The sequence below is a fragment of the Triturus cristatus genome, chromosome 7, assembly GCF_964204655.1.
Source record: "Triturus cristatus chromosome 7, aTriCri1.1, whole genome shotgun sequence".
NCBI lineage: Eukaryota > Metazoa > Chordata > Amphibia > Caudata > Salamandridae > Triturus > Triturus cristatus.
The window spans coordinates 1613646062-1613663422 of record NC_140590.1 but is presented as its reverse complement, the minus strand read 5'-3'; the positions used below and the strand labels follow the sequence as shown (position 1 = coordinate 1613663422).

General features: G+C 47.8%; 1 protein-coding gene across 1 annotated transcript in view; it reads left to right on the top strand.

Moving 5' to 3' along the window:
* The first annotated feature begins 3759 nt into the window (after positions 1–3759).
* The window catches only part of XKR7 (XK related 7), an 83825-nt gene continuing 70223 nt past the window's right edge, over positions 3760–17361 (top strand). The window contains exon 1 of the mRNA XM_085619506.1: positions 3760–4280. Coding sequence (XP_085475632.1) covers positions 3826–4280 — 455 coding nt within the window. The 5' untranslated portion in view covers positions 3760–3825. The remainder of the gene's footprint in view (positions 4281–17361) is intronic.

The window sequence follows — 17361 nt, the reverse complement described above, 5'->3', positions numbered from 1 at the left end:
GACGAGAGGCAACTACCTCGAAACACGTGTCCAGGGATGGCTAACGCTACACTTACTTGCACTCATGACTCGGGCATAGGCGTACCCGCCGACGCTGACTTCAGGGACCACAATTCTTTGGGGCAACACGCTGGTAGGTAGAGCAGTGTGCGACCAATTGGACTTTTGTTAATATTCAGGCTCCTTGAGCCGGTGGAGCTGACGAGCTCATGGTCACGCACCTGCGCGCTACGAGAGGTACTTTACCTGAGAACACTTATTTTAGCAGCCTACACAGCAACCCTACACACTCACCTACTCCCTGCTGACGAGAGGCAACTACCTCGAAACACGTGTCCAGGGATGGCTAACGCTACACTTACTTGCACTCATGACTCGGGCATAGGCGTACCCGCCGACGCTGACTTCAGGGACCACAATTCTTTGGGGCAACACGCTGGTAGGTAGAGCAGTGTGCGACCAATTGGACTTTTGTTAATATTCAGGCTCCTTGAGCCGGTGGAGCTGACGAGCTCATGGTCACGCACCTGCGCGCTACGAGAGGTACTTTACCTGAGAACACTTATTTTAGCAGCCTACACAGCAACCCTACACACTCACCTACTCCCTGCTGACGAGAGGCAACTACCTCGAAACACGTGTCCAGGGATGGCTAACGCTACACTTACTTGCACTCATGACTCGGGCATAGGCGTACCCGCCGACGCTGACTTCAGGGACCACAATTCTTTGGGGCAACACGCTGGTAGGTAGAGCAGTGTGCGACCAATTGGACTTTTGTTAATATTCAGGCTCCTTGAGCCGGTGGAGCTGACGAGCTCATGGTCACGCACCTGCGCGCTACGAGAGGTACTTTACCTGAGAACACTTATTTTAGCAGCCTACACAGCAACCCTACACACTCACCTACTCCCTGCTGACGAGAGGCAACTACCTCGAAACACGTGTCCAGGGATGACTAACGCTACACTTACTTGCACTCATGACTCGGGCATAGGCGTACCCGCCGACGCTGACTTCAGGGACCACAATTCTTTGGGGCAACACGCTGGTAGGTAGAGCAGTGTGCGACCAATTGGACTTTTGTTAATATTCAGGCTCCTTGAGCCGGTGGAGCTGACGAGCTCATGGTCACGCACCTGCGCGCTACGAGAGGTACTTTACCTGAGAACACTTATTTTAGCAGCCTACACAGCAACCCTACACACTCACCTACTCCCTGCTGACGAGAGGCAACTACCTCGAAACACGTGTCCAGGGATGGCTAACGCTACACTTACTTGCACTCATGACTCGGGCATAGGCGTACCCGCCGACGCTGACTTCAGGGACCACAATTCTTTGGGGCAACACGCTGGTAGGTAGAGCAGTGTGCGACCAATTGGACTTTTGTCAAATTAAGCACTGTGTGACATCCCAGTGGTTACCCACTTACAAGGCGCTGCTTGAAGAGAACAGTTGCCCACTCCTTGAAAGGAAAATGGGAGGGGGAGATTCACATCTACTCACACCAAATATTTCATGTTCTTTACACCTCTTGTGGTGTTTACCAAGCTGCTAACAGTGCCCTCCTGTCCGGTCCAGTGGCTCAGTGGACTATTGCACCCTCTCGGGGGAACTGGGTTTGACCTCGTGCTCATAGGTTTTAATCCCATTGGGTCCACTTCTCTGCCTTTCATCCTTTTCAGATTGATAAAAGGAGTAGCACTGAGTTCTATAACAATTAGTGGTTGTGTAACTTGTTTTCATGAAATGCAAATCCGCCATTTAACACAAAATGCGTCCTCACATCCATTTTTTTCCCGCAGGGATGTATATCGTGCTACAAAAAGTGTGAAAAACACAACGTCATCAACAAGAGCTGCTGGATGTTCACTTTGTTCTCACACTCCTGTGCTATAAATGTGCATGAAAGGGGATGTAATTATGTGACTTTGCATAATGGATTAATTTGGGGAATTTCATGTAACAAGCATAACACAATTTACAGAAACTATGCACAATATACCGATGTAAGTCACATTCGGCCCAGGCCTAGCGACAAAAAACATCTGTTATTGAGCACCAACATGCCCCAAGAAACCAATATGTGCTTCACAAATATACATTTTGTAGTCTCCATACGCACTCAGATGATGTTTATTAATTTGTATGGTACTTGAATTCAATCAGTCAGTAGATTTGTAGAGCGCTCCTTGTCATCTGTGACGGTTTCGAGGCGCTTGAATTAGGGCTGATAAACTGTATCCAAGTGCTGATTCCTGGTAGTTCCTGGTGAGCAGCCCTACACTTCTGCTGACACAGCCTGAATGAAAGGAGGGTGGAAGGACAGACCATCAGATGCACTAACACATCGGTATATTATTGGCTGTTCATTTGATGGTTTGATTCATACATTGAGGAGTTGTGGTCTGAGTCGAAAGGTACGCCAAGGGATATGCGTAGGGAAAGCACATAGATACAGATCGGATGAATGTGTCGATGAAGCGGCTGAGGAACAGAAAGATCACTGGCACAAAGGGCGGAAAGACACGTGGGTGGAAATATAGAGACACATGACTCGATGGACAGACAGACCGGTGAATGGGCAGTTGGATAAACTGGTGGACATCAGGATGGAAATGTTGGAACCATTTTGGAAAGATCCCTCCGTCCCTCCCCCACCCCACCACCCGGCTTCTGCAAAGCACTGGGATGCCATGCTGATGCCAGAATGTGCATAACACGAATAACAACGACATATTAATACCGGGAAAGATGCAAAGGAAGACACGTGCATGGGCTGAGAGGTGGAAAAATAAATAGGGGACAACACGCTGATGGATGTATAACGGGATGAATGGTGATTGGTGGATGAATTATTGGACCGATAGATGAAGGAATGCACACATATGTAGGAGGATGGTTGGTAAATATGATCCGAGGATGGGTAGATGAAGGGCAGGGCCGTCAGATGGATGAATGTATCAATACATGCGTAGTTGCTGGACAGTTGCAGAGAGGTGAGGATTACATAGGCAATCACATGTTTGATAAATGCACGAAAGGATAAATGCATGGGTGGACGGAGGGGCAGAGGGACGGGCATCTTCTACCCTGAATATGCCCACGGGTGGGCGAATAGATGGTATGTGGACAGATGGGCAATAGATGGATGCATGGGTGGGTTGACAGGTAGAGGAGAATGAAGGGATTGATGGACAGGCACATGGATGGAGTGTGGATAGGTGGGTGAATCGGTGGTTGGTGGACTAATTGATTTCTGGATAGGAACATGCTTGGGTCAGTAGGTGAATGAATGGATGATTGATGCCCGGATATTTGTGTTACTGAATGAATGTATATAAGGATAGACACGGGAACGAATGTGCAGTAACAGATGGAGAGGGACAAGATCTGCGCTCCCGTTCTCTCTTCGCATCTCGCCCCCTCCCCCGGTTTATCTTATCCCTCGTGGCTTCCCTCTCACCTTTCCCCTTCTCTCCCCACATAGCGCCTCACCCTTCCAGGCCCATCTTCTCTCCTCTCCTCCACGCCACCTTGTCCTTAACCCCCCCCTCATCCCACCTGCTTCCTCCCTACCTCCATGGTCCTCTCCCACCATCCACCCGCCCCACCCCGGCCTGCACCTCGCCCCTCGTGTCCCCTCCCCCTGCTTTCATCTCTCCCCCCTCCCCTGCCTGCCCATCGCCGCTCCCGTCTTCCTGTTTCCTCCCATCCTGTCTCCTCCCCTGCTCTCCATCGGTCCCCTCCCCTCATCCCATCCTCTCCATCCCCCCACCTCTCCCGGCCCCTCCGGAAGTCTCTCCCCTTCTTCTCTCCATCATGGCCGCTAAGTCGGACGGCGGCGGCGGCGGTGGCTCGGCGGGGGCGGTGGGGGCCCGGGTCCCGCGGGAGTACCGGCTGCGGGACTGCCTGTGGGTGCTGCTGGCGCTGCTGGTCTTCTTCTCGGACGGGGCCTCGGACCTGTGGCTGGCGGCGGACTACCTGCTGCGGGGGCAGCGCTGGTGGTTCGGGCTCACGCTGCTCTTCGTGCTGCTGCCCTCCCTGGTGGTGCAGATGCTCAGCTTCAGGTGGTTCGTCTACGACCACTCGAGGCCGGGCCCGGCCAGCGCCGCCGTGCGGGGCCCCAGCCTGAAGGAGGGCGGCACCAAGGACAGCGCCCAGCCTGCTACCATCTCGGCGGTGCCTCCGGCCTCGGCCGGCGCCAGCTGCTGCCGCCTCTGCGGCTGGATCCTGCAGAGCATCATCCACCTGCTGCAGCTGGGCCAGGTCTGGAGGTGAGAGGGGCCGGGGGAGGGCGAGGGGTGCGCCGGACACCCGTGGGGCAGGCAGGGAGGTCTGAGGGTGATGAGTGGACCCTGCACTGGGGAACGGGTGTGGGGGCACCCAAGGGGCAGGGAGGGCACAGGGTCCGGGGTGGTGGGTGGACCATGCACTGGGGGTGTGGTGCACACCCAAGGGGCAGGGAGGGGTCTGGGGTGCTGGAAGAACCATGCACTGAGGGTGTGGTGGATACCCAGGAGGCCTGGAGGTCACAGGGTCTGGTGGGGTACACCCATGGGGCAGGTAGGCCACAGGGTCTGGGGAGATGAGTGGACCATGCACTGGGGGTGTGGTGGACACCCAAGAGACATGAGGTCCCAGGGACTGGTGAAGGACACCCAAGGGGCAGGGAGGTGTGGTAGTAATGAGGGACCATGCACGAGGGGACGGGTGTTGGGGACTCCCAAGGCGCAGGGCGACCACATGGTCTGGGGGTAATGGGTGCACCATGCACCGGTGAATGGGGCACAGGGATGCCACCGGGTGTAGGATACTGGTTGGACCATAGGTTGGGGATCATCGCGAGCGGAGGCCACATGGTTTCGAGATAAGAAGGGTTGGGTCCCTGAGAGTGAACCACTCTCAGGGACCCAACCCTTCTTATCTCGAGACCCTGATTCTCCCACTCGTGAAGATCCCCAACCTCCGCATATGGTCCTATCAGTATCCTCCATGGGGCCACCATGCGCTCCATGAGTGGGTTACGGCCAAAGGTCAGGAAGAGCACATGTTCTGAAAGAAAGGGGTGCGAATAATAGGGGCACATCTACTGTGTCAGGTGTCGGCTTGGCAGCTCTGGATGGCGAGACCTGGACACTGGTGCAGCGCAGGGCAGGTCTGGCGGTGAGAGAGATCTGGGAAAGGTGGAAAGGGGGTGCTAGGTGAGACATCCGCTCCCTGGAACAGCCGCAGTCCTGGGGGAAATCAGCCACGGGGTACTGTGGGTGAACAGCCAGGAGGAGGTCTGTAGACGAGTGAGGTCTGGAGAGACACATCGCAGCACGGGGGGAACGGCGTGGAGATCAGACCAGCCTGGAGGTGAAACCATTCACAGAACGGGGGTGAACCAGGCAGAGTGGAGATGTTAAAATACAGAGTTCACAAGGTAAACCGCCATTATGAAAGGAGTAAACCATTTCAATGGGGACTGTAAACCATCCCCGGGCCGGGATAAACCATCTCGAGGGCAAATGGTGAACCATCAAGAGGGCGAGGGTAAGGTAAACACACCCATGGCAGAGTGCAACCACCCCCAGGGCACAGCGTAAAGCATCCATAGTGAAGGGGAAAGCCATATGCGGGACAGGGAGTGAACCATCCATGGGTAACATATCCAGGTCAAAGGGTAAATCGCTAACAGAAGAGAATTAAACCATACCCAGGCCAGGATGTAAACTGTCCACAGAGAAGGATGTGAAGCATTCCAAACGCACGTGGAGAACCATTCCTAGAGCACGGTTTAGACACCCCTTTGGCAGTGGAGCAGTCCCCAGAGAAGGCAGTAAATCACCCAAGGTGCAATCTGAAAAAAATTCTATTAGATTAAACCATCTGCAGCGCATGTGTCATGCGGGGGGCTTCCCCAAGGGCGGCAGCATTGACTTTACCCAGGGCATGGGATAAACCATTTCCATAGTAGGGGGTTACACCAATTCACGAGAAGGCCATAAACCAAGTCTATGGCAGTGTGTACATCATTTAAAGAGAATGCAGAAACCACACTTATTGGAGGGTGAATTATATATAGAGGAGAAGGTTGCCCATCATTCGGGCAGGTGTAAGGCAGAGTAATGCCATGGTCTATGGGAGTGAGAGCTGTAGTCTAGGGGATGAATGACTTGTCAGGCTTTCACTGGAGAATTAGATAGGGCCAAAAATGGGGGGTACCTACGCTCCAAAGTCACCATACAGTCCCAGCGTGTTAATCAAGGCCAGTCTGGCTTCAACCCTTAATAGTGATTGGTTTTCCTATATTACATCATGCCACACTTCTTCCGGTCTTAAACGCTGCTTATGTATCGGGTGTTACAACTATTAATTTAATGAATACAGTTTACCGTCCTTTGAAAGATGGAAGGCTGAGTCTGCCCTGTTCCGACTCAAACCCGTGACTGTAAATTCCTTTATATGTCAGCTTCAGACTGGGCGACGGGAAATAAATGGCAGTGAAGGACCAACATATGCGACAGAGTCGACTAAACAATGCAGCACACAAAGGTCAAATTATGCGGCACAGTTAGATGGCAGCATTATTTCAGTATTTCAGAATTACTGTATAGGAAAGGATTCCCCTTACTAGTTTAACACCCACACTAGGAACCCTGCAACTAAAAGTTGACCAGTTATCCTTTGCGAATGGTCTAGTACTGTACAGCGCTGTTTTTTGCTCTTTTTTCCCCAGTAGCTTTAGATCTGCTTGAACTCAAAACATTTTTGTTTCAATCTCAAAATTATGCGGAAAATGGTGGTTTATTTGGCACATGCAGCATAATCATATCTATGCGGAAAGCATCGTGGCTGCAATATCACATAATTCAAGTGCCCTTGGCCATAGGGTACAGATTCAGACAAACCCAGGGTTGTCTGGAGAAAATATGTGCTTACTAACATAGTTTTCCTGGCCTTAAAAGCGTCATATTAAGGATTATGAAAAAGAATGCCAATATATGACATCATATAACCTAAAAGAAAACAGACACAGTCATAGCCAAGTTACAATGGTGTCCAGTGTTTAGTCCACGCGGCGCAGTTAAAGGCAGCTCTTTTCAGCACTAGAATCCTTTGCTGCTGTCCAGGGTGCTGAAGTTTGGCTGTCCACAGCCGTTGTGGGATGGCATTAAGTGCTGGCGCTGCCCCTGGGGCTGGAATACAGTTCTGAAGCACGAAGCTCTTACAGGTGTAGAATGGCTGGCTCTTGCTGTAGCACCGGTATCCACCTCACCGGCTTCCAGGCGCCTATTCAGACGACCTCTAGTCCACATCCATGTGGCGAGCACAGTTCCACTGGAATAGCTTTGAAATGATATAGCGCTTCATACCCCTGGCTAGGAGCTGGAGTGCTTTGAAGATGGGAAGTCTGCTACTTCGCGTGATGTGTTTTGTTGGCACAGTGTGTGATTGTAGTGTGTCCCACGCAGGAGTGTTTCGGTGTAGTGCGCGAGGGACAGAGCTGGCCTTCTGCTTGGCATGTATTGGGGTGAAAAGGAGGGAGAGTTAGGACGCTGAAGGTTAGAACGCATTTGTATCTGGCTGGAAAAGAGGTGTGGGCGTAGTGTGGCGTACGTGGGAATTGTTTTGGTGTAGTGCATGTAGGGCAGGTGCTGCTCCTACTGTGCCACTGTGGACGTGTAGCTGCACACAAGCACAGGCGCAGCCATGGAATGCGAGACCCACTGCCGCAGGGGTTCTTTGTGTCTACCCATCATGAGGAGACATGTCTGAGTATGATCCGGAGCACTGTAGCATCCATGTCCTGCTTGGTGGGTTAGAGTGCCGATTCTGTGTTCTGATTGGCGGGGCCAACATCATCTGGGTAAGAGTCAGGTCTTTATTGCCCTCCTGAATTCCAATTGGTTTTGGGTCTTTCCAATGTTCCACACATGTCCTCCCTTCGGCTTAGCTTTTCCCGAAGGACGTGTCTCATTTGAATATAGACATCTACAGCGAAGTGTGAGGGCATATGGGCTTATTTACAAGCCCCTTGCGCCGCCGGTATGGTAAGGGGTTTGTAAATAGGCCCCACAATGTTTAAGCATTCCTGGATGGGTGATTGAAGTTTGAGAACACAATGCCTCAATGTTTAATCGTCCCTGGATGGGTGATTTGAAGTTTGGGGACGCAATGTTTCAGCCTTCCTGAATGGGTGATTTGAAGTTTGAGGACACAACGTTTAAGCATCCCTGGTTGGGTGATTTGAAGTTCGAGGACACAATGTTTAAGTGTCCCTGGATGGGTGATTTGAAGTTTGAGGACACAATGCTGCAATGTTTAAGCGTCCCTGGATGGGTGATTTGAAGTTTGAGGACACAATGCCTCAATGTTTAATCGTTCCTGGATGGGTCATGTGAAGTTTTAGGACGCAATGTTTCAGCGTCCCTGGATGGGTGATTTGAAGTTTGAGGACACAACGTTTAAGCCTCCCTGAATGGGTGATTTGAAGTTTGAGGACACAATGTTTAAGCATCCCTAGATGGGTGATTTGAAGTTTGAGGACACGATGTTTAAGTGTCCCTGGTTGGGTGATTTGAAGTTTGAGGACACGATGTTTAAGTGACCCTGGTTTGGTGATTTGAAGTTTGATGACACAATGTTTAAGCATCCTTGAATGGGTGATTTGAAGTTTGAGGACACAATGCCGCAATGTTTAAGCATCCCTGGTTGGGTGATTTGAAGTTTGAGGACACAACATTTAAGCCTCCCTGAATGGGTGATTTGAAGTTTGAGGACACGATGTTTAAGTGTCCCTGGATGGGTGATTGAAGTTTGAGGACACAATGTTTAAGCGTCCATGGATGTGTAATTTGAAGTTTGAGAACACAATGCCTCAATGTTTAATCGACCCTGGATGGGTCATGTGAAGTTTGAGGACACAATGTTTAAGCGTCCCTGGATGGGTGATTTGAAGTTTGAGGACACAATGTATAAGTGACCCTAGTTGGGTGATTTGGAGTTTGAGGACACAACGTTTAAGCCTCCCTGAATGGGTGATTTGAAGTTTGAGGACACAATGTTTAAGTGTCCCTGGTTGGGTAATTTGAAGTTTGAGGACACAATGCTGCAATGTTTAAGCGACCCTAGATGGGTGATTTGAAGTTTGAGGACACAATGCCTCAATGTATAAGTGTCCCTGAATGGGTCATGTGAAGTTTGAGGACACAATGTTTAAGCGCCCCAAGATGGGTGATTTGAAGTTTGAGGACACACTGCTGCAATGTTTAAGCGTCCCTTGATGGGTGATTTGAAGTTTGAGGACACAATGTTTAAGTGACCCTGGTTTGGTGATTTGAAGTTTGATGACACAATGTTTAAGCATCCTTGAATGGGTGATTTGAAGTTTGAGGACACAATGCAGCAATGTTTAAGCATCCCTGGTTGGGTGATTTGAAGTTTGAGGACACAACGTGTAAGACTCCCTGAATGAGTGATTTGAAGTTTGAGGACACAGTGTTTAAGTGTCCCTGAATGGGTGGTTGAAGTTTGAGGACACAATGTTTAAGCGTCCTTGTATGGGTAATTTGAAGTTTGAGGACACAATGCCTCAATCTTTAAGTGTCCCTGGATGGGCCATGTGAAGTTTGAGGACACAATGTTTAAGCGTCCCAGGATTGGTGATTCGAAGTTTGAGGACATGATGTTTAAGTGTCCCTGGATGGGTGATTTGAAGTTTGAGGACACAATGCTGCAATGTTTAAGCATTCCTGGATGGGTGATTCGAAGTTTGAGGACACAATGATGCAATGTTTAAGAGTCCCTGGATGGGTGATTGAAGTTTGAGGACACAATGTTTAAGCGTCCCTGGATGGGTGATTTGAAGTTTGAGGACACAATGTTTAAGTGTCCCTGGTTGGGTGATTTGAAGTTTGAGGACACATTGTTTAAATGTCCATGGTTGGGTGATTTGAAGTTTGAGGACACAATGTCGCAATGTTTAAGCGTCCCTAGATGGGTGTTTTCATGTTTGAGGACACAATGCCGCGATGTTTAAGCGTCCCTGAATGGATGATTTGAAGTTTGAGGACATTATGCCACAAAGTTTGAGCATCCCTGGGTGGGTGATTTGAAGTTTGAGGACACAATGTTTAAGCATTCCTGGATGGGTGATTGAAGTTTGAGGACACAATGCCACAATGTTTAAGCCTCCCTGGATGGGTGATTTGAAGTTTGAGGACACAATGTTGAAGCATTTCTGAATGGGTGATTTGAAGTTTGAGAACACAATGCCTCAATGTTTAAGCGTCCCTGGTTGGGTGATTTGAAGTTTGAGGACACAGTGCTGCAATGTTTAAGCAGTCCTGATTGGGTGATTTGAAGTTTGAGAACACAATGTTTAAGCGTCCCTGGATGGGTGATTGAAGTTTGAGGACACAGTGCTGCAATGTTTAAGCAGTCCTGATTGGGTGATTTGAAGTTTGAGAACACAATGTTTAAGCGTCCCTGGATGGGTGATTGAAGTTTGTGAACACAATGTTTAAACATCTTGGATGGGTGAATTGAAGTTCAAGGATACAATGTCGCAATGTTTAAGTGTCCCTGGATGGGTGATTGCAGTTTGAGGACCCAATGCTACAATGTTTAAGAGTCCATTATTGGGTGATTTGAAGTTTGAGGACACAATGCCACGACGTTTAAGCGTCCCTGGTTGGGTGATTTGAAGTTTGAGGACACAATGTTTAAGCATCCCTAAATGGGTGATTTGAAGTTTGTGGACACAATGTTTAAGCATCCCTGGTTGGGCTATTTAAAGTTTGAGGACACAATGCTGTAATGTTTAAGCGTCCCTTGTACGTAATTTGAAGTTTGAGGACACAATATTTAAGCATGCCTGAATGGGTGATTTGAAGTTTGAGGACACAATGTTTAACCGTCCCTGGATGGATGACTGAAGTTTGAGGACACAATGTTTAAGCGTCCCTGGTTGGGTGATTTGTAGTTTGAGGACACAATTTTTAAGCATCCCTGAATGGGTGATTTGAAGTTTGAGGACACAATGCTGCAATGTTTAATCCTCTCTTGATGTGGGATTTGACCATGTCCTGCCCTGCTTACGGTTGTGCAGACTCCTGTAGCAAGGGCGCTGGCTCAGGCAGGCAGCATCAGTTTGTCAGACTTGAGCTTCAACTCTACAAGATGGGTTTCACTGTGGTACTTCATGATGACCATCCTAAAAGAAAAGTACCACCATCACAGTGAGTTTTCAGAACACTCTGATGTTAGGTGGTTGTGCTGCTTCTTGGATCTTGAAGCAAGAAAGATACGCTGTCGGGTTAGAGATAGCGCTGGTGTTAGGTAGACATGCCCTATTAGGAGCATTGATCTGCAGTCAGCTGTGTTTCTGGTGTTAGTGTGGGGATCACTTTCATTTAGTGCCTGGATTGTTGTGTTTGTGACAGCTATTAGAGTGGAAGCGCCACTCTTGAGTTTAAAGTAGTGGATGTTCTAATTCAACATTTGTTGGTCATTCTGGCGAGAGAGATTTTCATGTATTGCTTTGAAGTTTTGCGATTGGTTTGAGATCTGGGTTTACACTGATGTTAATTCTGAGGAGCACTGGTTTTATAGTGAGTGCCCTGAAGTTGCAGTTGTTGCTCTGGTGTTAAGACAGACTTGCTCTAGTTTCAAGGTGATTTCTGTTTTGTTGGAACAAATTTGTTCTGGTGCTACTTGGGTTCATTTTGTGTTAGAGCTGGATTGCTCCAACATTAGGGTCAGGACTACTTAAGTGTAAAGGTTGGCTTACTTTGGTGTTAGGGCTGGTTTACTCTGGTGTTAGGGTTGGTCCACTCTAGTGTTAGGGTTGGTTTAGTCTGGTGTTAGGGCTGTTTTACTCTGGTGTCAGGGTTGGGTTACCTTGGTGTTAGAGTTGGCGTTGGTTTATTCTGGTGTTAGGTTTGGTTAACCCTGGTATTAGGGTTAGATTACCCTTGTGTTAGGGTTGGTGTCTGGTGTTAGGATTGGTTTACTTTAGCATTATGGTTGGGTTACTCTGGTGCTAATTTTGGTTTACCCTAGTATTAGGGTTGATTTACTCTGGTGTTAGGGCTGGGTTTCCTTGGTGTTAGGGTTGGTTTATTCTGGTGTTGGGGTTGGTTTAGTCTAGTGTTAAGGTTGGTTTACTCTGGTGTTAGGGTTTGGGTTATGCTGGCATTAGGAGTGGGTTACCTTGGCGTTAGGGTTAGTTTATTCTGGTGTTAGGGTTGGTTTGCACTGGTATTGCAGTTGGGTTGCCCTGGTGTTGGGTCGGTTAAGTCCGCTGTTAGGGTTAGTTTACTTTCCTGTTAGGGGTGGGTTATCCTGGTGTTAGGGTTGGTATAGCTGTTGTTCAGGTTGGTTTGCTCTGGTCTTAGGGGTGGGTTACCCTGGTGTTACCGATGGTTTACCCTGCTGTTGGGGCTGGTTTAGCCTGGACTCAGGGCTGGTTTAACCTGTTATTAGGGTGGTTTACCATGGTGTTAGGGTTGGTTTACTCTGGTGTTAGGGCTGGGTTACCCTGGTGTTACCGATGGTTTACTCTGCTGTTAGGGCTGGTTTAGCCTGGACTCAGGGTTGGTTTAACCTGTTATTAGGGTGGTTTACTTTGGTGTTAGGGTTGGTTTACTCTGGTGTTAGGGCTGGTTTACCCTGGTGTTAGGGCTGGGTTATCCTGGTGTTGGGGCTGGGTTGCTCATGGTGTAACAGGTGTTATAGAGATTATTTTGGTGTTCGGGTTTGATTGCACTGGTGTTGGAGAGATTTCTTTGGTGCTATTGTGGTATTAGGGTGGGACTACTCTAACAAGTTCCTGGGTGGGTCATGTGAAGTTTGAGGACACAATGTTTAAGTGTCCCTGGTTGGGTGATTTGAAGTTTGAGGACACAACGTTTAAGCCTCCACGAATGGTTGATTTGAAGTTTGAGAACACGATCTTTAAGTGTCCCTGGTTGGGTGATTTGAAGTTTGAGGACACAATGCTGCAACGTTTAAGCGTCCCTGGATGGGTGATTTGAAGTTTGAGGACTCAATGCTGCAACGTTTAAGCACCCCTGGATGGGTGATTTGAAGTTTGAGGACACAATGCCTCAATGTGTAATCGTCCCTGGATGGGTCATGTGAAGTTTTAGGACGCAATGTTTCAGCGTCCCTGGATGGGTGATTTGAAGTTTGAGGACACAACGTTTAAGACTCCCTGAATGGGTGATTTGAAGTTTGAGGACAGAATGTTTAAGCGTCCCTAGATGGTTGATTTGAAGTTTGAGGACACAATGTTTAAGTGTCCCTGGTTGGGTGATTTGAAGTTTGAGGACACACTGCTGCAATGTTTAAGCGTCCCTTGATGGGTGATTTGAAGTTTGAGGACACAATGTTTAAGTGACCCTGGTTTGGTGATTTGAAGTTTGATTACACAATGTTTAAACATCCTTGAATGGGTGATTTGAAGTTTGAGGACACAATGCCGCAATGTTTAAGCATCCCTGGTTGGGTGATTTGAAGTTTGAGGACACACCGTTTAAGCCTCCCTGAATGGGTGATTTGAAGTTTGAGGACACGATGTTTAAGTGTCCCTGGATGGGTGATTGAAGTTTGAGGACACAATGTTTAAGCGTACTTGGATGGGTAATTTGAAGTTTGAGGACACAATGCCTCAATCTTTAAGTGTCCGTGGATGGGCCATGTGAAGTTTGAGGACACAATGTCTAAGCGTCCCAGGATTGGTGATTCGAAGTTTGAGGACATGATGTTTAAGTGTCCCTGGTTGGGTGATTTGAAGTTTGAGGACACAATGCTGCAATGTTTAAGCTTTCCTGGATGGGTGATTCGAAGTTTGAGGACACAATGATGCAATGTTTAAGAGTCCCTGGATGGGTGATTGAAGTTTGAGGACACAATGTTTAAGCGTCCCTGGCTGGGTGATTTGAAGTTTGAGGACACAATGTTTTAGTGTCCCTGGTTGGGTGATTTGAAGTTTGAGGACACAATGTTTAAATGTCCCTGGTTGGGTGATTTGAAGTTTGAGGCATAATGTCGCAATGTTTAAGCGTCCCTAGATGGGTGTTTTCAAGTTTGAGGACACAATGCGGCAATGTTTAAGCGTCCCTGAATGGATGATTTGAAGTTTGAGGACATAATGCCACAAAGTTTAAGCATCCCTGGGTGGGTGATTTGAAGTTTGAGGACACAATGTTTAAGCATTCCTGGATGGGCGATTGAAGTTTGAGGACACAATGCCACAATGTTTAAGCCTCCCTGGATGGGTGATTTGAAGTTTGAGGACACAATGTTGGAGCATTTCTGAATGGGTGATTTGAAGTTTGAGAACACAATGCCTCAATGTTTAAGCGTCCCTGGTTGGGTGATTTGAAGTTTGAGGACACAGTGCTGCAATGTTTAAGCATTCCTGATTGGGTGATTTGAAGTTTGAGAACACAATGTTTAAACATTTTGGATGGGTGAGTTGAAGTTCAAGGACACAATGTTTAAGAGTCCCTGGATGGGTGATTGAAGTTTGTGAACACAATGTTTAAACATCTTGGATAGGCGAGTTGAAGTTCAAGGACACAATGTCGCAATGTTTAAGTGTCCCTGGATGGGTGATTGAACTTTCAGGACCCCATACTACAATGTTTAAGAGTCCATGATTGGGTGATTTGAAGTTTGAGGACACAATGCCACAACGTTTAAGCGTCCCTGGTTGGGTGATTTGAAGTTTGAGGACACAATGTTAAAGCATCCCTAATTGGGTGATTTGAAGTTTGTGGACACAATGTTTAAGCATCCCTGGTTGGGCTATTTAAAGTTTGAGGACACAATGCTGCAATGTTTAAGCGTCCCTTGTACGTAATTTGAAGTTTGAGGACACAATATTTAAGCATGCCTGAATGGGTGATTTGAAGTTTGAGGACACAATGGTTAACCGTCCCTGGATGGATGACTGAAGTTTGAGGACCCAATGTTTAAGCGTCCCTGGTTGGGTAATTTAAAGTTTGAGGACACAATGTTTAAGCCCCCCTGAATGGGTGATTTGAAGTTTGAGGACACAATGCTGCAATGTTTAATCCTCTCTTGAAGTGGGATTTGACCATGTCCTGCCCTGCTTACGGTTGTGCAGACTCCTGTAGCAAGGGCGCTGGCTCAGGCAGGCAGCATCAGTTTGTCAGACTTGAGCTTCAACTCTACAAGATGGGTTTCACTGTGGTACTTCATGATGACCATCCTAAAAGAAAAGTACCACCATCACAGTGAGTTTTCAGAACACTCTGATGTTAGGTGGTTGTGCTGCTTCTTGGATCTTGAAGCAAGAAAGATACGCTGTCGGGTTAGAGATAGCGCTGGTGTTAGGTAGACACGCCCTATTAGGAGCATTGATCTGCAGTCAGCTGTGTTTCTGGTGTTAGTGTGGGGATCACTTTCATTTAGTGCCTGGATTGTTGTGTTTGTGACAGCTATTAGAGTGGAAGCGCCACTCTTGAGTTTAAAGTAGTGGATGTTCTAATTCAACATTTGTTGGTCATTCTGGCGAGAGAGATTTTCATGTATTGCTTTGAAGTTTTGAGATTGGTTTGAGATCTGGGTTTACACTGATGTTAATTCTGAGGAGCACTGGTTTTATAGTGAGTGCCCTGAAGTTGCAGTTGTTGCTCTGGTGTTAAGACAGACTTGCTCTAGTTTCAAGGTAATTTCTGTTTTGTTGGAACAAATTTGTTCTGGTGCTACTTGGGTTCATTTTGTGTTAGAGCTGGATTGCTCCAACATTAGGGTCAGGACTACTTAAGTGTAAAGGTTGGCTTACTTTGGTGTTAGGGCTGGTTTACTCTGGTGTTAGGGTTGGTCCACTCTAGTGTTAGGGTTGGTTTAGTCTGGTGTTAGGGCTGTTTTCTCTGGTGTCAGGGTTGGGTTACCTTGGTGTTAGAGTTGGCGTTCGTTTATTCTGGTGTTAGGTTTGGTTAACCCTGGTATTAGGATTGGTTTACTTTAGCATTATGGTTGGGTTACTCTGGTGCTAATTTTGGTTTACCCTAGTATTAGGGTTGATTTACTCTGGTGTTAGGGCTGGGTTTCCTTGGTGTTAGGGTTGGTTTATTCTGGTGTTGGGGTTGGTTTAGTCTAGTGTTAAGGTTGGTTTACTCTGGTGTTAGGGTTTGGGTTATGCTGGCATTAGGAGTGGGTTACCTTGGCGTTAGGGTTAGTTTATTCTGGTGTTAGGGTTGGTTTGCACTGGTATTGCAGTTGGGTTGCCCTGGTGTTGGGTCGGTTAAGTCCGCTGTTAGGGTTAGTTTACTTTCCTGTTAGGGGTGGGTTATCCTGGTGTTAGGGTTGGTATAGCTGTTGTTCAGGTTGGTTTGCTCTGGTCTTAGGGGTGGGTTACCCTGGTGTTACCGATGGTTTACCCTGCTGTTGGGGCTGGTTTAGCCTGGACTCAGGGCTGGTTTAACCTGTTATTAGGGTGGTTTACCATGGTGTTAGGGTTGGTTTACTCTGGTGTTAGGGCTGGGTTACCCTGGTGTTACCGATGGTTTACTCTGCTGTTAGGGCTGGTTTAGCCTGGACTCAGGGTTGGTTTAACCTGTTATTAGGGTGGTTTACTTTGGTGTTAGGGTTGGTTTACTCTGGTGTTAGGGCTGGTTTACCCTGGTGTTAGGGCTGGGTTATCCTGGTGTTGGGGCTGGGTTGCTCATGGTGTAACAGGTGTTATAGAGATTATTTTGGTGTTCGGGTTTGATTGCACTGGTGTTGGAGAGATTTCTTTGGTGCTATTGTGGTATTAGGGTGGGACTACTCTAACAAGTTCCTGGGTGGGTCATGTGAAGTTTGAGGACACAATGTTTAAGTGTCCCTGGTTGGGTGATTTGAAGTTTGAGGACACAACGTTTAAGCCTCCACGAATGGTTGATTTGAAGTTTGAGAACACGATCTTTAAGTGTCCCTGGTTGGGTGATTTGAAGTTTGAGGACACAATGCTGCAACGTTTAAGCGTCCCTGGATGGGTGATTTGAAGTTTGAGGACTCAATGCTGCAACGTTTAAGCACCCCTGGATGGGTGATTTGAAGTTTGAGGACACAATGCCTCAATGTGTAATCGTCCCTGGATGGGTCATGTGAAGTTTTAGGACGCAATGTTTCAGCGTCCCTGGATGGGTGATTTGAAGTTTGAGGACACAACGTTTAAGACTCCCTGAATGGGTGATTTGAAGTTTGAGGACAGAATGTTTAAGCGTCCCTAGATGGTTGATTTGAAGTTTGAGGACACAATGTTTAAGTGTCCCTGGTTGGGTGATTTGAAGTTTGAGGACACACTGCTGCAATGTTTAAGCGTCCCTTGATGGGTGATTTGAAGTTTGAGGA